The sequence below is a fragment of the Haemaphysalis longicornis genome, unplaced genomic scaffold (assembly GCF_048455015.1).
Source record: "Haemaphysalis longicornis isolate Haplotype H1 unplaced genomic scaffold, Haemaphysalis longicornis Haplotype H1 scaffold_4, whole genome shotgun sequence".
Lineage (NCBI taxonomy): Eukaryota > Metazoa > Arthropoda > Arachnida > Ixodida > Ixodidae > Haemaphysalis > Haemaphysalis longicornis.
In genome coordinates this window covers 33,946,510-33,969,058 of record NW_027526361.1, presented here as the reverse complement: position 1 = coordinate 33,969,058, position 22,549 = coordinate 33,946,510, and the positions used below count along the sequence as shown (strand labels likewise).

At 44.0% G+C, this 22,549-nt stretch overlaps 1 protein-coding gene across 1 annotated transcript in view; it reads left to right on the top strand.

Moving 5' to 3' along the window:
• Positions 1 to 22,549, top strand: part of LOC144178488 (glycine receptor subunit alpha-2-like) — a 37,082-nt gene that overhangs the window by 8,522 nt on the left and 6,011 nt on the right. Inside the window, exons 4-7 of the mRNA XM_077706387.1 lie at positions 456 to 679; positions 2,888 to 2,970; positions 9,495 to 9,629; positions 20,863 to 21,194. Coding sequence (XP_077562513.1) covers positions 456 to 679; positions 2,888 to 2,970; positions 9,495 to 9,629; positions 20,863 to 21,194 — 774 coding nt within the window. The remainder of the gene's footprint in view (positions 1 to 455; positions 680 to 2,887; positions 2,971 to 9,494; positions 9,630 to 20,862; positions 21,195 to 22,549) is intronic.

The following is a 22,549-nucleotide window of genomic DNA, read 5'->3' as shown; positions in this document are numbered from 1 at the left end:
CATTCAGTTTGGCTACTTGCTGACTTACATTGTTTTCTTTGTTATATGCATTTTCACCGCCCTAAAACCAGGCATAAATTCACTCCAGAATTTATTCCTTTAGGAACAGTGCTCGCAACAAAAACAAAATTAATTATCCGGCGCCATAACTTTGGTACTTTGGACATTGTTCGTTACACGCGAAAATATGCCAAGCCAGTCCACCAATATGGCGCGATGGAATAACTCAGGGGCAGGACATAAACATAGATGTTTGCAAGTTGTTAGTTCAGTCAGGTCTTCTGTGCTTTAAAATGTTTCCTTCTCTTTCGGTAATATTTTGTGAAGAAGACAACAGGCGTACCCTCCCACACATAAAGGCAGTAAACATCTGCCGCCATTTTTTTATTTGTCCTCAGAGATTTTCCTTTATGTTGTGTCTACAAACTTACTACGTTTCATTTGGTCATTGCTAGGACTACGAAGTGGACCTGTACCTGCGACAGACGTGGCAAGATGACCGGCTGACGAGCCAGAACGTTTCCAGGCCCTTGGACCTCAATGACCCGAAGCTCGTTCAAAGGATATGGAAGCCGGAAGTCTTTTTTGCAAACGCCAAACACGCAGAGTTCCAATACGTCACTGTACCTAATGTTCTGGTTCGAGTTAACCCGAATGGGAAAATTCTCTACATGCTCAGGTAAATGAATATTTGCAACTAGCATCTCTTTTTCCTCTTGTACGTCTTCCAAATTCGGACCTTTGAAGGGTAATCGTACACATTTAGAAATGCCACAAAAAGCGCAAAAATTACGCTGCCCTAAAATAACAAGAATGAGTGTTGTTGTCGTGGTCCTTTAGTGCTAAATCAATACTGACAATAAAGTTAGTGACGCCGCTTCATTCTGCGAGACTGCCCTGTTAGGGGTTCCACTTTACGAGCATGTCGTCGTCATTGCGCATAACAGGAAAAAAGTATACACAATACGCAATTTATGAGGTCTCTTCGTCTGAGACCTGTTGTTGGTGCTAAACAATAAATGGTTTGATTAGTCGTGGTATGCGTAAACTTTCTTACTAGAATGAAGATTTATAACAGTAAATCGCCTAATATGGTGTGTACACATCAATATCGCCACCAGAAATATCTTAAACACATTTCAAATGAAAAAAAAAACATTTCTTTGCTACCACTATCACATAGGCAGTGTAAACGTGAAAAATATTATCTAATACAATTTATTTTGAATCAACATTTTTAAATAAGGAAACAAAATTTAGTTAGTTCGTTTTGGTGTCGTTTATTTCTACGTAGTTCTCGGCTAATGCCACGCGGTGGAAAGACATTGGGAAGGGTGGCGGGTCAGTGAACAGGGAAGGGAAAAGGTGGGGCCCAGAAATGGGGTCTGGAAGTTGTATAAACATGAACGACAAATGCATGAAGTGCATCCTCCATCTGACTACTGATGTGACTACGGGGATCAAATCGCAGGCGGTAATGTCGACGGCTGAGTGGTCCCAGTCAAAGTTGAATTTCGTCTCGAAAATTTCAATAAAACGGGCACGTAAACATATGTTCGGCTGTGAGTGATTGGCGGCGTTTGGGGCGGTTTTCTTGGCTGAGGTTCTTCCGGAACAATTTCCTGGTGTAGGTACGGAGTTTTTAATACGCCTGCATACGCATGGCGTATGCTTACTTGTTCCCTGTGGGTGAATACATGAGGCTGGTTTCAATACATTCCGTCCGGCGTATTGGAGAATTCAAAGGAGGACATTCTACAAAGTTTGTCCCTCGCGCGAACCTCTGCAGAATCCATCTCCAGAAGGCTCGTGGAAGTATCGTTGATATTTAGATAGTCTCACGCCACGGCTGAAGAAAGGGATGGGTAAGGCGTTTATTTCGTGACAACCTTTTCTTGCGACGTCTCGTGTCGCCTTCTATTGCCAGGGATGTTTTGGTGACATGGAATGAAAGAGATTTTAATATTGGGCTCATTTTTAAGTAGCCGCGACACGGACGTGCGATTATGCTTAAACGTGTTGAATTTGGTGTTTCCAGCCTGGCATTTTTAAAGGCATTCTACTAATCTACGGTATAGATCGCATAAGACGTCGGTTCATCTCGGTTGTTCTCGGCGTTGCGCTTCGTTGCGGTGCGGGTGGAACGGCGTCAACGTGGCATGACAAACCCCGGCCGCATGTTACTGCGTCGCTGATTAACCACCTGTGATGAGTGCATGGGCGCATTTTTTTCTTTACGTATGCAGATTTACGTATTCTTTACGTATTCTTTACGTTGAACATTTAAGAGGAATTACCCTTTATATTGTTTCGAGGAAAGAGCGTATGTAGAATGCTTGTACATCGGGATTTCAGGGACCGTTCAAGACTAGCACAACCAAGCACGCGAGACGAGGTGATTATAATGATTGGGGATGAAGTTGATGATGATCGCGATAGATCGCACCACATTGTACACTGTGGCCTTGTACGGCAGAGCTTAAGATTATTCTTTCCCCAAATAGCATAACCACACCTAGTAACAATGTTAACTCATAAGCTCTCATAAAAATATTTACAATGTCAGATGTTGCGTAAAGGCTAAGCAAAGGTTACATTGAACATTTTAAACTCTATTAATGATAGAAATCTTGGCTTGTCAGCCGTGTAATTCTCTAGAAAGTATGTGCGCGGAGGCGACCTGCTCATGAGGCCCGTCTACTTCGAAGCCCTTCTTGCAGTCGAAGATTTCATTGATGCGACGTTCCTTCACTCAGTACAAGCTGCGCTTCCGTTATTTCCCCTCCAGAAAAATCGCGACCACTTGTGTGTAAATATTTAAACAGATGACCGGCACTCCTACACCGCAGTTATTTTACGTTACCGATGCCGCTGCTTGCCTTTCCAGATTGAAGCTGCGCTTCGCCTGTATGATGGATCTGTACCGGTTTCCGATGGACTCCCAAGTGTGCAGTATAGAACTAGCTTCATGTAAGTACATCCATGACTTCTTGACAAGTCGCTGTGCAAACATGAAAATCTCTTCTGTGCTCAGTAACATGCACCGACCTTTTCAGCCGGTATTTTTTTCGCATGCAGGAATGTAATAAGACATAAGAATAGAAATATCAATCTAGTTATTTTTATAAGCAACGGTGTTAAAGACATCCACGCCACCTCGCTCAAGACATCTTTCAGTTGAGGTGATGTAGTACGAGCTTTACTTCTTGTATATTTAAATATTTAAAGAACTTACTTGAACAAGCACAGTGGAATGCTTGATAACAATTTTGTTCTGAAATAGGTATACGCTGTGGGTTTTTCTCAAACGAAAGTCGTGCTTTTGTTTGTGGCGTCAACTTTCGTTATAAAAGGCCTGACTGTTTTTTTCTTAAAAATATATGCGTGGTTTCTGAAATCCGTCGTTTTAGGTTGAAGAAACAGGCTATAAAAATAAAGACAGCGGTAAGACGAGACCCATAGCCCATAAAAACGTTTCGGCTATGCCATACTCAAAAACTTTATTTTTGCTATTTCGCGGAGGTCTGCCTCTTAAGCTATAACTGCGGCCGTTTTAGAGCAAGGCAATTTTTTTGGGACTTTTTCATGTGGGTGGTCTCAAAACTACAGTTGTAATGAGCCTGTGTCCAATACCCGTTGATTGTCCGTGCGGGCTTTATTGCCTCGTGTAAACTAAAGTTTTCCGATATAATGCCCATTCAGTCCTGTCGTGTTTTAAGCTGGTTCAGAGGGTAGCCTGTTGGAGTTATCATTGTTTTTTCTAAGCTGATCACCGTCCTAAACAAAATAAAAAAATTCATAGCTCGAAAAAATGAACGAGACAGCTCATCCTCTTTATTAATCATGGTTGACAGAATGCGATTCAATTTTCTTCCAAATATGTCAACACCAGATTTATTACAAATACAGGCACCAAGAGAACAAACAAAACATTTTCCAAAAAAAACTGTTACCATTTACGATTTGTGTCCCGATTACGAGCAATAACGTTGACAGTGTGAAAGGCGATATTGCTTTTCTTGTCCCAAGTAAATTATTTCAAAAATCTAAATTAGGAATAGAGCAAATATTACTACTCCAAATTTTATCTCGACTCTTTTTCCTGCTCGAGCGACTGTCTATTACGGACAGGACTGCTTCAAAACAGACTTTCTAGACGTAGACGTAGTCAAACATTGGCTGTTATATTCGAATGTATACGGTTTCCGGAAATCTTATAAAACAGGTCTACTCCATGCAGACGGCTTCGTTTTTTAGCACATGCTGCTTCCTCCATCACCACGTTTTTATATATACTTTTTAAAGACCCGCTGCTTTCATTGTTCAGCACTTGGTGATTTACTTTCAGCACGAAATTGCTTCAGTTTTTGTTTTAGTGTTTAAACGTAATACTACCTGTTTTCGAAACCTCACATTTAAACGAATGAACAAAGTGGCTCTTCTGACACCCAATGTAAGTGTCGCATACCACCGCACCGGTAACTATAAAAATGTACTAGGTCCAGTTGATTTACCATTTCCAAAAAAATGTTTTTCTGACATGGGCTTACGAATTCGATAGCTGTCTGGCCTGTTCCAATCAAAACACCAAATTATCACATATGTTTCTATAACGTAACAGTCATTTTTGATGAATGAGACCCAATAAGGCACTATAGATAAAGATTATAACATCAACTATCCAGACAACAATACTTCCAGGGATCACTCACGATTCACTTGTCGGTTCGCTGCTCACCTTTGGTCATCTTTCCAAAAGTCTAGATTGTTAATTGGTTATCTGACTCAATTATCACTAATTATGATTGAGCAATTAATCATTAAGAAGAGGGAGACTTCTTTCATAGAATATCTTTAAGAACCATATAAAGCAAGCGTTATGGTCGTGGGTAACTCTGATTTACAATACATATGTTACGATAAATCTAAAATGATTTTTGTCCACATCGATGAAAGATCAAGAATTTCCTTCCAAATAGTGAACGCTGACTTTAAAATGGTAAGAGCGCCCTGCGAGAGTAGCGCAGGGTAGGCGAGGCATGCATTTATTCCAACCTGTAGTTTGTCTCACCTCGAGTGGTTTCTTCTCCCGCTTGGTAGCGTTGGTCTGCGTGATCTTACTAGTGCGGGAGTACTTCTACGAGCCTCAACTTGCGTCTACGCATCCCGAGACCAAGTGAATGAGAACCCCGTGCCAGGAGGAAGCAGCAACCGGGTAGATTCGAGTGGGAATGGGTTACTGTCACCACCAAAGAGTGTGCCACAGCTATCGGCGGCTGTACTGTGGCCCAGATGGTACAGAAAGCCGGACACCAAGAGCGCGGCTTCCGCAAAGGAGTGCAACGGTCTCTCTCTTTTTTTTTTTCGCCGTCGAACCAGAGTCAAACTGCGTTGGGCTTGGGCGGTTCTTGTGTCGGCCCTTTCTGGGGATCTGTGCCACCAACTGTTCTCGTGTTTTTATTCCGTTTCGACACCTCTAATTCACGCTCTTTTTCACAATCCAGGCTGTGGGCTTTAGTCGTAAAAAACAAACCAGAGAAACTTATTTATTAATGCTGTTACCTTCCGTCATAGTTCTTTGTTTTGCCTTAGCTGCACCCAAAGTTAATTTTGCCCTGACAAACGTTGGCATGTACAAGCCGTTCCACTTGTGCTCGTAGTTCTGAAAATTTGCCTACGCATACTTTTTTATGAGTGTTTTTGATACGGTACGACTGCTGCGACCTGAAGTAGGCTTAAAATCCACTACAAAAAAAGACATCTGCCAGCCAAGTGTGCTTAGCATATCAGAACTTGCAGATGCCAAACAGAGGCAGAAAGCAATCACAAGAACAAACTCATTATTTATGAGACTTAATAGGCATTATGCAAAAGTGCTGCTCTCTGTCGGAGCACAAGTGAACCCTCCTTTCGACGTCATGTTAAAGGGCGCGACTCTCTGATACGCATGCTACACGCACGTTAATTCGCGTCTTGCTGACTCGTTGCCTACGGCTTCGCGGGGACATATGATGCGCCGAAAACGCAATCGGAGCGGCACCAGTTGCGAAGTTGCAAGTTTGCCACCGAATCCAAGAAATTTTCTTCGGTGAAGTAGTGTGATCTAAATCTGGTTGTTTGTTCACGTAAGGCATGGCAATCAGAAATGCCTTACTTGCTTGTTCATCGTCAGGAACGCAGTGGAATGACTCCTGCAAAAATTAAGGGGCCTGATGATTGGTATGAGGGGCAAAACAATTAAAAGTAGTCTCTTTATCCGGTTTCGCTCACTAAAAATATGTGCTAGCTTGTAACCACAAATATGATATGACAGGTTCATACGTTGACGCTTGTGAAGATGAATTTTTTTTTTGTAAAAGAAAATGTAGTATGGCGGTGGTCACCACAGAGAACAACATAGTTGAATAAACACTTCCCCTCCCACCTCCCCCTCTGCGTCCTGTTTGAGCTACCTCCTCAATCCTGCACAGAAAACGTTATTCAAAAATCATCTACTGAGCTAATCGTGAACCCAAGCTTCCCTGCATTTAAATGTACCCAAGCTGAGCCTTTGTCATGTTCTCATTTTCTCTTTAGGACATCCTTGCGGGACGTTTTTTTATGTGGTCGGTGCATTTTATCCCCCCTTTTAGTTTAATTTCGGCCGCCAGATAACTATCAGTAATCGCAAGAACAATCATAGATCAAGCAATTGTTTTGGTTCAGCGTAGAGTTCATTCACGCTATCGCTCGAGCCTATTACGCATGCGATTTGGTACGAACAGGTAGTACTTACATCGCGTGCAGTACCTTCTGCAAGTACTTCTCTTCGTCTTGGACACGTGACAAAACTGACTCTTGCAGACAGTGGGTAAAGAACATCATGCCGCGAATTGTAGCAGCTAAGTTTGCCTTGAGCTCACAAAGCATGTATGTCAACTCAGCAGCCGCAACCTCTCCGTTAAAACGTACGTTGACATTTTTTCGTCCCGAAGGATGAAATACTTTAAAACACCGTACAAGCGAAAACGAACACTAACCTGTCAGCATGAGACACACGTTACGTGTCCATCCTATTGGGTATTTCCTTTAAATCGTTTTCGAGCCTCAATATCGTTCGCGCCGATCACTGCATTATGAACCCACAATCACCGCTGCATTAGCGCAACTTAATTGGCTTATTTGAGATACGCAGACAGGTCTTTGGTAACACCTTTCGTATCACTTGGATATAATTTATTTTTGCCATTGTTACATGAACGAAGTTAAAACAGATATGAATCGCAGCGCAGGTGGCACGCTTACGTGGAAGAGAAAGTAGCAACGTCAACGGTCGTTGAGGTACCTCCGAGGACACAATAAACAGTAACACTTTGATTTCCAGAGTTCTTATTTTGCTCGTGGCAAGAGACCACTCCAGGTCGCCCAACACTCTCTGCAGCTAGCTGCCCCGCTTTCCGGTTCGATCCTTGAAAATGGCGGCCGCGCAAGCGGTGGCCGTGAGAGGGGCGAAAATTTGTCATAACGCCTATTGTTCTTTCTGTATTTCCGTGGTTCTTTTTTACTGTGAAAAGCTTGCGAAAAAATGGGAGTGTATCTGCTTGCTCCAATGCAAATCTCGTCAAAAGTTAAGGGTCGTCTGCCGCCTCTTCCACTTAAAACCCATTCTCCGCTTTTTTTTAACCTGTCTCGCGCCTCTCGAGCTGAGTTCAAAAGAGATTTTTTCAATACGATTCAGTGTTCCCGCCTTCGCACTGCTCGCAAGCCTTTTCCAGGGACAGCGTGCATCCTTTTTTTTATCTTTTCTTACTTGCTCTGCCTGGAACAACACCAGCAGAGGGTCGATTCTTTATGTGCTCGCTTTCACCTTACATGAGCTGGAGCCTTTCGGCGCTATGTTTACTTGTTTTTTTTACTTGCTACGGCGAAAACAAAAGCAATTTGAATAAAAGAACGGCGGGTCCGCTGTTAAATACTAACATTTTGCCTCAAATGTGAGTGAGGTATCTTTTGTTCTAAATGGCGGGAATATGTATTACTTCTGCCAGCAGCTTTACTATTTTTGGACGGTTTTGCCTATATAAACTTCTGTTTGACGAATAGCTTCACGTTTCAGCCGAGTGACCGAATCAAGGGACCGACAGGCATCGAGACAAACCAAAATTTTCCGGCTTAACTAGTTCAAGAAAGACTATCATCTTTAATAAAGTAGAAACACGCATAGTAACAATGTTTCAATGCAAGTCAGAAGTTTCCCGGATTCTTCCAACGTTCGCAGCCAAAAATATTGCCGAGGCGGTGCTCCTCTCTAGCTTGATATGCGCTAAAAATCCACGCAATCTTTTCGCAGAACTTCTTATCGATTATAACAATGACGTTTGTGGCAGCCTTTCAAATTCAATTTCACCATTCAACTCCTTCCATTGTTTGAGGGCTGTGCTGTAGTTTTTTTTCCTACCAAGGCCCCATTTTATTCCTTGTGATGGGGCTCTTCACGGGGAATAACTCTAGGACCTTCCCAGATTAAAATTTTGTCCAACACCTTTACGGAGTCTTCGAGCCAACAGCTTTTCGACAAGGCAACGGTGGCTTCTTTTGCTAGGATCCAGGATATTGCTTCAGTTATGGCCTTTTGTTACCATCTGGAAACAGGCTTCCTGCCATGCTGCCTTCCTTCAGCGCCGGCTTTCAACCTCTTGCGATGAAGTCAGATAGAAATCTTTCTGTACGGTCATTTCCTGAAAAGAAGGTGCGGTTTTCATACGTTTTCTTTTTTTGTTAGGCGAGCCAATGTCACATGCTCTTGAGCCATTCATTGCAGCTTCAAAGCCGACAATTAATAATCTCCTCACGTTAGAATCCATCTGCAAACACAAGATTGTGTGAAAATACCTAGCAGAAAAAAGAAAATAGAGATGGGAGAAGCCTTTTCCTGACGATGTGGACGTCTCATGCGACAAAGCTGTGAATTCTGGAGAATGATGTATTTGTTCGAAGCATTGCGCCTTGCTCCATCCGTTTTGTCCGCGCTGCTTCCGGGGCCAACAAAAGACGAATTTGCAGCAGTGCAGGGAACGATACCCTGCTTTGCTGTTTATAAAGCTAACCGCCGGTCTTTGTAAACGCTCTCCTTTTTTTCCAGCAATGTTTAACAAAACAGATCGCTAAATCCAATAACGACAGCTCTCGTCTAATAGCATTCTTGTATACCTGTCCTTGCCTATTTCGGCTGCTTTTTCTTTTTTATTTTCGCCAAAACAGCCTAACCTGGTTCACGTTCTAGCTTCGCACGGTACCGCTGGCATAATATTGCCAGACCGGTACGCAAAATATTTGCTTTCGGGCGTGGATAAGCTGCCAGAGTTTCATTTAGTGAACCTTATTGCAATGACAGTATTGCGAGGACTACATTGGGAAAGAAGTTAACAGTACCGGGTGTATTGCGACGACGATATTGCCTGTCGGTTAAACTCTGGTTACCAGTTGTGAAATCGTTGAATAATTTTCCTTTTCAGTTTCTAAGACGACAGAAGAGCTGCACCTGGAATGGTCTGAGACTAACCCAATCATACTCTTCGAGGGGCTGAAGCTTCCTCAGTTCGAGATTCAGAGCATAAACACCTCAAACTGTATGGAAAAGTTTCACATAGGTAAGTATGCTGACGCAATTTGACAACACAAGTAGAGGGAATACCACTACATTTTTTTACTGTTAAAATGCTGTTTTTCGCTGCAAAAACTTAAATAAATATTGTTTCTGTTTCACCTGCACCCAAGCTATGGAATACACTTTAGAGTTTAAGCATAGCGCCACGTGGTGTTCTTCTTGGGTTAAGTTATGTGAAACGTAGCACTAAAATCGAATGCGAATGCGATCAGCAGACGAGAACATTTTCGCCGAAGGCATGCGAAGAAGCACTGTATATCCAGCACGTTTGACATTGATTCCATTCCCCGCAAACGTCTCTGCACCCACAGGAGACACCCTGCTGTTAGAGCCTTTGTTTCCTTTTCTCTTTTATAGTAGCAGATAACTTTACCTCGCCTATAAATACGGGTGGTTCGTGGTTTCATGAACCCAAGCGACGATCTGCGGTCTCTACTCCGGATACCAATAGTTTCTGCAAGTCCAGGTTAATGCTGGCCATTAGGTTCCCCCACAGCTCGAGAAGGGGAAAGGAGAGGAAAGAGGTGGGAGGACTGGATTGTAGTACTGCCGGTTACGATGTTGGCTAGGGTGCCTGTTTGGTAACGTAATTTACATTCTGCAGAGTATTGGATTGGATGGAGGTGGTGTAGCATGTTTATAGGCCCTTCCTTATCCTTTATTTACAAATCACAAAAAGGGTCATGTACGAATGAACTCAGCTATAAGAAGTAAGATTGAATTATTCGCTTGAACGAAGCAATCATCTAAACCAGGGGTCAGCAACCTGAGGCCCTCGGGCTTCATGCGGCCTGTGGGGCAGCATTATGCGGCCCGGCACTACGTTAACTCCCTTCTCCTCCCCTTGCCACTTCTTATCTCAAGGCCGACATATCACTTTTGACCTCGAGTGGGGTCAAAGCTCGTGACATTCGTGCTGAAAATAAACATGATTATTATTTCTGTTCTAGTTTTGGGCACTATTTGAGATTTTCCGTTTTTCCTCTCTTTGCCTATAAAGCTTACCCCCCACCCTCATCACACACACACACACACACACACACACACACACACACACACACACACACACACACACACACACACACACACACACACACACACACACACACACACACACACACACACACACACACACACACACACACACACACACACACACACACACACACACACACACACACACACACACACACACACACACGCACACCGCTATTTACCGCCCTGCACTCACCGTGTCGGCTTCATGCAACTCGCCCCTCCGCCTCTAAGGGCCGACCCCTGATCTAGACGTTCTCTTGTTTTTTTGTTGTTTTTATCGCCCGCTGCATTTGTCGCTGCCAGAAATTTCTGCTTCGCGTGCCACCTGGACGCTATAAATCTTGTTGCGTGCTATACTCGCATACCTATAGTAATCCCGCTTTCAAGCCGTATGAAGGCGTCAGATGGGACCTTGTCGTGCATCTTAACTGAGTGGCAAGCCTTGTAAGCCGAATTGTGTTCAAAGGTGCCTCGAATTAACTATTTAGTGATGCTACTTTCATTAAATTGGGATAGCGAACCTAAAATACAATCTTTTTTTCATCGTTCATGCTGAAAATTTTTTGCGTTACTCCTTAGAAATTCAGGCGTTTCCATACCGCGAAACAAAGAGCACGCTGATATTGATTACATCATCTTGTCAGCACCGGCTCCTTACCTTTTACTTTAAAACTTTTCTTCCTAATAAAACACACCTGGGTGCTCATTTCTAATTTATATATTTAATGCCCTAGGCAAAATAAAGACGAAATAGAGTAATCAGTGTTACATCGGGGGAGTTTCAGAAAATTGTAAGTTGGCGCGAAAAAAAAATGTGTCCGAGAAACCTGCGACGTAAACGCAGCTCACTTTCAACGCTTTAGTGTTTGATAGTCCCCACTTGTAAAAACCGAGCAAAAATATACGCGCATACATGGCCCAAAATAAACAGTAATGTCTTGCAACGTCGTCAATTGCAATGCAAATATTGACATACATTTTGCCTCATATGAAGCCTAATTTTTTACGTGACCCCAGAAGATACACCACAGAAAACACACGGTAAAATTAAAGTACCCCCTGCACGATAGGTTGTTTAACGTAGGTAAGTCAAATATTTCCCAATGCAATGTGGCCCTAACCTAAGGTGCCTTTACGTCATTTCAGCTTAGATTCCGTGACAATGCAATTGAAGGAAAAACAGTGGATTTCAAAGCGAACGTAATTGTGTTCAAATGGAACCTGTTCTGGTCTCGAACCACCAGGTTACCAATTTCCGCAACTATTAAAATTTATGCCCCATTTCCGAAATACAAAACAACAAATTTGGAGCAATAATTAACTCTTAATCACTATTTAAAGCAAGTTGGGGTCGAACAAAGAAATCTAAAAAAATATTACTCACTATACATTTTACTGCATCAACATAAGCCGTTGATACAAAATTGTTGAAGTAAAAATTTTGAGAGTACGGTGAGACAGTGTCTGCAGCAAAAGTATGTGTATATGTGTGCTTCAGAACCCAGCGGCCACTGATCTGCCGCTTAAACTAACCTATCACACAGATTTGTGCAACTTCAATGACATGATGATGAATAAGTCGGTTGATCGGGACGTAACACCTAATACATAAACTACCATTTTTATATTATACATATTTTATCGAAGTTTGTTGCTCCATAGCAACAGTTTGGGGACCTAAAGAAATCTGCCGATGTAGTGGGCGTTTATCTCAGCATAAAAGCGATCAGTATCATGTTCGTCACTTTATGACCGATGAGCTGGTACTGAAACCGCAGATATCTTGCAATTTCCAAATCAATCACAGCAAGCGTGGAATCAATGCTAGCTTCCACATCAATCACTGCACTCACAGAAGTAAATTTTGAAATTCTGAACCGACACAGTAATTAACAGGTAAAAATAGAGAATACAATAAGATTGATTTTATTCAGTTCCGAAATACCGCTAGGATAGTACAAAGTAAAAAAGAAACCCCTGCTGAGTTACGTAAAAAGACACTCACTACACAAAATCATGCCCGCAATTGTCATGCACGTTTTTTGTGCGAATGTTTCACAGTGAATATTTTCTTTTTGTGAATAGCAAAATAAACACAATAAAGAATATTTTAACAAAAGGAAAGCTCTCCTGTCTGTTATTGATCGGTATTAGGCTCGAAGTGTTGCACACACCACGGTCTTTTTTGAAATTGTTTTGCATTGAATGACTTAATCAGGGCCCCTCGGGTGGCCAAAATTTTTCAAAAGCTATCATACACCCTCATTCATCGACAGGAATGCAAAGGAAAGCTAGATACAAAGCTTATGGAAGGGATGCATTTTTTTTTTGCAATTGCAACTGCGTGTTTCTGAGAAACCTTTTGTAGAATTATCTTTCACCCGTATAGCTGCGTCTAGGGGAGCGAAAAATTATTTCCAAGGTTGAAATTTGAAGTCTTACACCTTCCTGCGAGAATCATGATGCCGCTCGTTGGTACATTATTGATGCTTTAAACTTCAGGGCCTGGAACGATTTCAAAAGTTCCCGACTCATCTTCAAACATTAGCGATAAGTATGTACACCCAAACATTTGATCTCAAAAATTGAGGCCCGTTCAACCGGGGAATGCGGTGGTAGTGAGAGAGCAACCAGCAGCACATAAAAACAGTCGAAGAATACACGCGAAAGAGGAGAGAACAAGACAGTGAACAAAGAACCCAAGACGGCGTGCCTCCGTTAGCTACAGGCCAGCTACTAAACGCATGCCCAAAGTTCCCAGCTTAGAAAACAGACGACCACTCTCCTTCTTGCTAGTGCGGTAATATTGTAATAAGCGGCTTCTAAATCACAGTTCTTCACTGCAAAGCAGTAAATTACTTCCACCGACTTCTTTTCTGCTACACCCTGTTTACGCCTCTCTCTCTCTCTCTCTCTCTCTCTCTCTCTCTCTCTCTCTCTCTCTCTCTCTCTCTCTCTCTCTCTCTCTCTCTCTCTCTCTCTCTCTCTCTCTCTCTCTCTCTCTCTCTCCCTCCCTCTCTCTCTCTCTCTCACACACACACACACTCTCTCTCTCTCCGCTTTCGTTTCACCGTCTGACGGCGCGAATTGCGTCAGAAGATAAATTAGCACACGCCACAGCCCCCTAGAACAGAGGTTCTGTGCAGCTGGTGCGCACCTGATCTACTCATGTGCCATCACGTTCAGGTGTCAGGCTACACACACTCTTCTACAGCTTCTAGGTTTTTAGTTAACAGTCTTTGGGAATTTTGTGGAGTGGGCACATTAGTCAGTCAACGCTCCCGATTCCTGGTCAATGCCCCAAGTGGGTACTTGCCACGAAGAACGGAACAGCAGCAACAGCTGTTCTACTGCTGTTTGCTCGCGGAGGTAGCACAATGCTGGTGCTTCAGGCTGCTACTGTGGAAACCCACTTTGAAATGCTATCGGATTACTTATGCGTTTTTAAGGGCAGATAACTTTAGGGGCTCACCTTGCTTTCGTAGCTCGCTCGCTGGACTCAAGTAGAGCCCCACGGCGTTCCGTCGTTGCGGCTGTCGCCGCGGCGCCCCACAGAGGCTTCGAAAGCCAAGTGGTTTATATAGTCATAAGCGTTCGAAATTCGTGAACTGCTGGCGCTTGCAATACATCTCCTCGTTGTTTAGCGCAAAGGAAACCGCAGGTACATTTGAGGCAAAATATACGTAATCAACCGGCAGTATCTGCGTTCATATAGTTGGGAGCGCTGGTTGTGTTGGATTTTACGATAGTAAGCGAAAAAAGTCGCAATGCAACGCCGGCACGTGTGGGGGAAAAGCAAGCACAAAAATTGGCTGGTGATTACGATGATCCCTAATGCGATATTTGGGAGCAGCAGCAGTGCACTGAGGAGCACTCGCTCGTGGGTTCTCTCGACGGCAACGATGATGAGCCTCTGCGTCTGCGGCGCGAGGTGTGTCTTAAGAAGGGACCGCGAACGGCGTCTTAAGCGAACGCACATCATTGACACGCGCACGCCCCTCACGTTTTAGCCAAGCTTCGCGCCGTTGAGCGCCTCGTGCGGGCACAGCATACTGCCCCCTGCCCTCCTCCACCGCACACTTTTGGAGAGCGCTGGCTCGCGCCGCGACGGCGAACAGCCCTCCCCACCCAATTTCGTGACACTTTCTTCCTTTGCTTTCCTTCACACGTCGGTTTTCCAATCGTTGCCTTTTTCTTTCACTAGTTGGTCTTCCCACCGTTCGCTCGGTCACGACGACAACGGCGTGGCTCAGCTCAGAGACGGGCGACAAAGGGGTGCTCCCCTCCCGCTGGCGCAGTTTGAGGCAGGGGGCGCTTGAGCACTGGGAAGGCGGGAAATTTTAAATGCGTTGGACTAACCTGCGTTGAATTCATCAGGCGAGGAATGGCACAGGGCGGCGAAGAGCGTGAGGGGTGGTAAGAGTGAGTGGATAACTGCGCTACAGCCCATTATGGCCAGTCACTGCTGTGCACTTCCGAATGGTGTCACATTGCGTGAAACGGCTTTAATTTTTTTGCAGAATGGGGCTCCTAAGGGTTTCGCCTAAAAACCAGAAGTTGATTTGAAGTAGCATGCAAACAATCTGGCACGATATCGTACATCCCACTTATGCTTTGCGACTCTAACACATACACGAAGTACAACGAAAATAATCTAAACACCTATTCTTCCTCGTCAGAAATTTTCTTATTGACTCACAAGAGTTTCTCCAAACTTTCCTTCGTATTTATGCCGGTGTGTCAAGTCATCAGATAGAAAAGAAATTCCTCCATTGTAGACATAGATGTACCGACGCTGCTGCTTGTATACACATTAATAAAGGAAGCATATAAATGAAGCGGTGCATACCTTGTTATGGGCATCCAGCCATGCTGCCCGTGGTACGGCATTGGTTCACAGTATTTCTCTCTCTATGCCCTCCCGAGCCGTCGTCTCGTAATTGCTGGTTGGTGTAAGCAAATTGCGTTGCACAGCCAGCTCGTTACGGCATCTGCGAAAGCCCGCTTAGCGCGGCTGCGACCTAGAACCTGAACAAAGGTGATAAAACCTGAAGTTTTAGTTATTTCTTCAAGGCAAATCGGGCGAAATTTTTTCTGACATGACCCATAACTGCGGGGTTACCAGTGCAAACTTCAGAACCTGACATAAGGTTCAGGAGAGGCAAGAATAATTCCTCATGGCTTGTAGAACTCTAAGATCATATGCAATTGCAGCCACAATTCAATGCTCACGTTCACACACCTCACCGATAACCACACGGATATTTCGCCTAAAAAATTAGCGGCTGCACAAAAACAGATTTTTGCATACGATCCTTTGAGTACAGTAGAAAATTCTGTAAATACTATTCATCTTACCTTGCGCAGTGTTCGAACGTACATGATGGCTGCTCGGTAGAACAGGCCGAATGCGTATGAAAGTGCTTGCGCCATGTCTTTCGTTGGGTGTGATTGGCTCGCGACAACATACAAGGCATTCTGTTCAGTTCAAGATGGCCCCTAACTTGTTATTATGACGGCAGAGGCTCACAGGACGTAACTGAAACTTATTTGGGAATGATGTAAAAAATACACGAATAAACTTGGAGGGACAACAAAATAAAGTGGCTCTCAATAGGAATATAACAAAGTTCTCTCCTTGCCGAGGACCTGTGGCGTGAATGTTCGATTTCAAAAACCTCTTTTTAGGCCAGCAGTTTTTCTGGGTTCCTACTCTACAATAACGCTGCTTAACTATGTTTACTTGTTTAGGTACGCAAAACCACATTTTAAAAAATGGCAGCAAAAACATACCACAAAGTTCCGAGAGAATGCCCTCTCTCGGAACATAGTCCACAAACCGTTAGGGGTGAAATATTGAAACATCGCTCACCCCATAAAATCCGGCTAGCTTTGACGCCTTAAAAGGCTAGGAGAGCACCCTCCGCGAAAACGTTTCGTGGCTGCGAACACCGCGGATGTCTCGATTTTGAACAAAAGAGACACAACATGTCCGACTTGACTGGCAAGAGGAGGAGGGAGGGGTAGCAGACGTAAAGAAGAGTAGAGCGGGGAGTTACCGTGTCGACATCGTTTAAGCGGTGCGGACTCTCGACAAGCCTTGACGGCTCTGAAGACGGTGAGTTCAACCAGCGCCTGGCCTCGGCATGCACGGATACGGAGAGGGCACCAGAAGCTAGGGAGAGCAGGGTGAACTAAGGGCTGCGGCTCGTGTTTGACTGACCGCGAGTCATCGTTCGATGCCTTCAGCGACGATGAGTGAACAACATAAGCACGAATCATCTGCTCATGTTTCGATGCGGTCACTTATTTGTCCTTTACGTACTCGACCCGAACGTTAGCCGTCTCGTATTTTTTGGAGTGTGGTTTGGCCACTTTTTTTTTTGTAGTTTTTCGCACCTGACCCGACAGTTTCTTCCCAGCTAGTTTACAAAGTAGCCCCGTATTTACTCGTAATTAAAGTGCCCCAAATATTTAGTTTTTTGTCTGATTTATACTACCGAGGTAGCATGCGCTTTTAAATTGACAAACCCAACCAAGTGCGATAAGAAACACTATTAAAGTGCGCTACGCAGTTTGGGTGGGTTGAAAGCCGGTAAAAAACTCAAGTATTTGCTGCACTATGAATTGTTAACGCGGCACAGATCAAAAACTCACATTCTGAAGGTCTATAGGTCTACCGCCTAAAGAAGAGGAATATGTAGAACAGTCTTTTCATACCACAGCGAACCATTAACACTTATCATTAAGCGCGGAATACCAACAATAACAAACTGTATTGGATGATGATCCTTACGGTTGAGTGGATGTCTTTAGACACCTGGATGAGTACATTTTCTACAAAAGGGTAAAGGGGGATTAACAGCAAATCCTGCTGTTCACACGCACTGAAATTCTGTTGGTCGTTGCCCCAACGGCCCTCATAATCCTTTAAACAGGTAGCCGAGCCAGAATGGACGTTAATTTTGTTGAGTCATCATCATCGTCGTCGTCGTCGTCATCATTATCATCAGCCTGTCTACGCCAACGGCAGGGCACAGGCCTGTCCCATAGATCTCCAACTATCGCGGTCCTGTGCTAACTGCGACCAATTTATCCCCGCAAACTTCTTGATCTCCTCTGCCCTACTAACTTTCTGCCGGCCCCTGCCACGCTTGCCTTCTCTAGGGATCCACTCCGTTACCCTTAATGGCCAACGCTTATCTTCCCTTCGCATTACAGGCGCTGCCCACGCCCATTTCTTCTTAATTTCTACTAATATGTCCTTAACACGCGTTTGTTCCCTGACCCACTCCGCAACCTTCATATCCCTTAACGATGCACCTATCATTGAAGAAATACTCGAGGTCGGTCTCTCTTGTTGAGTCAAGAGAGACCGAAATCGCCACCAAGCCAATAACATGGTAAAATGATTACGCTGTCCCGCACGTTTTCGAGTCTATTTAGCACCGGAACAGTCATTTTTTGTTGTCCGAAAGGGCAAAGTGCACGTCTCATATTCAAGAATTCTGCTCCAGCGCTATGATGCCTCACTGTGTCGCTCTGTGCTTGTTTATGATTTGTCAAGCATCATGGGGTCTTAATAACAGCATTTTATGCCTAGCCCTGAACTTGAAGATTGGAAGCCTCAACTTTAGAAGGAAAGCATTCCCTTCACCCTTGTGCTGTTAATATAATCGTGGTCCACCAAAATTCTGACTTATTTCTATGTCGCTGGTATACACGCAAACAATAATTTGAAGTTTTTTTACGTTTGTGCGGCAACGTTTTCCACTACGGAGTACCCTTTTATTAGCCGTTCCAAATCTTTTCCTGTTAGACATTTCTGCCATAAAATCCTCAAAATCAATTTTTATTGGTGCAGCTCAGCCAAAGGAGAACCAAAAGTTTTCACGAAACTTGCTCTAACGTGTTCAAGCGCTGCAGTTTGGCATACTATGCGGAGAGCCAAATTTATGCACGTCCCCCTTAGTTTAGTAGTATATATGCGCCGCAAGAAAATTTGCTGCACTGTATCCTGGAGACTCCCTGTTACATACTTTCCAAATAATTTATGTTGATTAGATTACGCTTGAAAGCTCGTTCTTCGTGCTCAAAAAGTTAAGGCTTTCGCGCTTGGGAAGACTGATTGATTGATTGATGATAGGCTTTAATGAGAAAGAGGCAAGAAGCCCTGGCGGGGATAAGGAAATAAGGGGTTTGGGTGGGGAGAGGGCTTACATAATATTGGAGGTGATAGTATTCAGTTGTTGTGTAGTGCTCTTGAGTAGAAAAAAAAAACACATTGAAGGGCAGTACAGTGAATCTGCAGACACTGGGCAACAAGTTGCAGATCTTCCAGAGGGTGCACTGAAGAAGGGCCCGGCGTTCACGTAGACTATTGAGTTTGTAGGAGAAAAAAAAACACACATTGAATAACGCGGTTATGAAACCAAAACAGGCTCTATGTTTCTTGCAGCTTTCTGCATTCATTACGATAAGTGCCCACCCAACTTATTAGGCTCCTTTTATGTCTCCTTGTACGACCCTAGTAAAAAAAAAAAACTTTAGTAGAGACTTTTAGTATTATATTTCTCCCTTCCGTATTTTACAAGTTTTTCTTAAGGCGGGCTTGGAATCGCTCATCATGTCTACGTAAAAAAAAACTTTCGTTGTCGGACTTTTTTTCTTTTTTATTCTCGCTATTCAGCTCTGTGGGGGCTAAAAGACAGAAAAACAGAAAGAAGTGAGAAGCTCCAGTTTCTATGAAATTCTGAGCTGAAAAGCTTCATCCCCTGAATTAAATTGCCGAATCCTAAGCGGAGACAAAAGGGCCGCTGATGGAGCTTTGTCTCTGCGCCTAACGCTCCCCATGGAAACTATATGCCATTCGGGCAACGTAGTTGTTAGTAGCGGCGCTTAGAAAATTCCCCATGTCCAGGCCCTGAACGAGTGGCAGCTGTAACCTTCTCCGCTATGCCAATTAGGGTGGTGGAAAACCAAGATTATTCACAGCTTCCGTGTAATAATTTGTCATGTATTGTAACGAACTGTCGCAACGAGGGCTGCGGTCTCCTCTATGAGGCTCTGTTACAGTTAAGCAGAAAGTTAACAATTCTTCTATCAGCTAATCTTGGGCTGTCGCCGAAGGTGAGAACACTTGCATCTCGCCAGCCCTTTGTGACCCGAAGGGACACAACGAAAACACCGGCGTAACGCGCATATTAACGAATGAGCGGGGGCGGGGACCTTGCTTGGACCACATATGAAATGAAACGAGATGCTGGCTTTTTCCTTAACCTTACATCACACGGGACAAACGGTCGCACTGGTGTCAGTTTACACTTGAGCGGACAACATAAAGGTAATTGGACATCTCAAATCTAATCGAGTGACCTGGAACAAAATTAACATCGTATTGAATTCTAGCTAGCCGTGAATTGTCCTCATCTGCCATCGTCGTAATGCTGAATGAAGAGGCCTTTTGGGGTGTTCTGATTCTCAATGACCTGAGATGAAATTTTTCGGAAATATAGACACAAAGCCTATATTCGGAAATATAGACACAAGTCTATATTCGGAAATATAGACACACCCGATTTTTTTCCGAGACTGCATGAATGGTGGGGCTAGAACGGATACGGTGCGTTGCAAAACATTTGGCTAAAACACACTTTTGTAGGCAATTTAAATTCTCTTCTTGACCGGTCCTGTTAACATAGACCCTGTCTCATCTTGCAGCTGTCATATGCCACTTCATGGTACCATCCTCGTAGGTGTCTTATGTCATATACTGTCCACGGAGCAACTTTTAGACAACCAGCCTGGCAGAAGTCACACTTGACTACAGCACGGCCTTTCGCATACTTCCAGCGTCCTGCAGCCCTCAAGTACAGCCATTAAATGAAAACTGCAGGACGATTCTGATGTCTCAATTGTTTGCTTGTTGATTTACAGTATTCAATATGAAGTTACATTTTTTCCAGCTTTAACAATTTGTGCTTAAGGATCATCTGACCATACGATACGAGATTTCAATTCCAGCAACTAAAAGCATGCGGCGAGATGTCTTAACATTTATGCGTGTAACAGTTTGTAACAGCAATAATGGCCAATGGTGTACCCTATCCACTCGCTTACTTGCGGGACCTGCTAAAAAATGCTTCTGTGTTTGACCGCGCCAAATTATTCTCTCGCAGGGGAATACAGCTGCCTGAAGGCCGACTTTCACCTCCAGCGGTCGCTGGGCTACCACATGGTGCAGTCGTACCTTCCGACGGTGCTCATTGTGGTCATCTCGTGGGTGTCCTTCTGGCTCGACGTCGAATCTATTCCGGCGCGCACCACTCTCGGCGTGACCACGCTACTTACCATATCGTCCAAGGGCTCGGGCATACAGTCCAACTTGCCTCCCGTGTCATACGTAAAGGCGATTGACGTGTGGATGGGCGCCTGCACGGGATTCGTATTCTCGGCTTTGCTCGAGTTTACCGTCGTCAGCTGCCTGGCAAGGATTCAGGCTCGAGACAAGGTGACCCTCATTTTTTCACGCCAGTGTCTGATTTAGTGTTGAATTACTCTGAGATAATATTAGATCGAATGCGACGTGTTTTTAGCGCTACTAGGTTCATTACTTTTTGTTTTAATCACAAGTTTTCCTGTTTCCCATATGTATATACATCCGCGAATTTTGTTTATTTTCGTGGAAAGAGACATTCGTAAGCGGAACTGGTTTCTACAACTAATAATGGTTGACGCATTATAATTTTTGTTTTAACATGCGGATGCAACATCTGGTGCTCTAATGTGTCCTGTGGAGTGGTGTTTGGATTTTATTACCGTATACCGCGCCGTGGAGCGTCAAATATAATGCACGAGGCCATTCCTTTCTACCAGCGCTTAGCGTACTTACAAGACAGAAAGTACACTTTGACCGACTCACGCGAAGAAGCAATTTTATTGATACCTCATATTTAACCTCTTTAGCATTTTGATATGAAGATTTTTGTAATAGAAAGCGAACTATTATCGGAGATATAGTATCAAGATGTAACTAATTAGCATTCAGGTTTCAAATTTCAAGGCACGCGTCAGTATTGGGAATTGAAATCAGTTATTTCAGTTTCCTATGCACTGCCTCAACTCGAAGTGGTTAGATGCATTAGCCACCAAAGTTAGCCCTGGTACGTGTTTATATTTCACCCTTTACAGCTCAGCTTGGGGCTGGTTGCGCGATACTAGCCGCAACGCTAATTAAATCGAGGACGAGATTTGATGGCACATATCTGAAACCACGAGACAAATTGGATTTTTTCTTTAAGTGCCCTAGCCTTCTTTTTATTGAGCCTCAACAAATTTTTTGGTATAATTAGCCGCGCTAAAACCATTCTTTTATACCCTCACGACGGAACTGTCCTTATTTAATAACGCGGAAGCCGCATTTTTTCTCGCACATGCTGTCAGCACGGCCCTCTAAACGTGCTCCGACAAAAGCGAGGGTTTTTTGTTCTACTAGGCCCAAAATTGTTTGCCGAGTCCTTTTAAATCGCTTTCACTACATTCACCAGGACTTAATTTTCCAGCTTTGAGGCTAGTATACGAAGCATAGCGAGACACAAAAACGTTCACGCTTCAAGAGCCACGGATGAGCCTGGCGACGCGACACTCATCTGACAGACATGCATAACTGCGAGCGGCGCACCAGACCGTGTTTGGTATGCTCCGTATATAATTACGACCCAGCGCGCTTTTCCATCACCATAACCGAGAAAGCCAACCTCGGGGGCACGCTACGTAAGAACCACCAGTGGTTAAGGCGTGGTCACCCTGACGTGTCTTACGTAGTTTGAGCTGTGTCGCGAATGCCAGCGCTCCAGAAACAAGAAT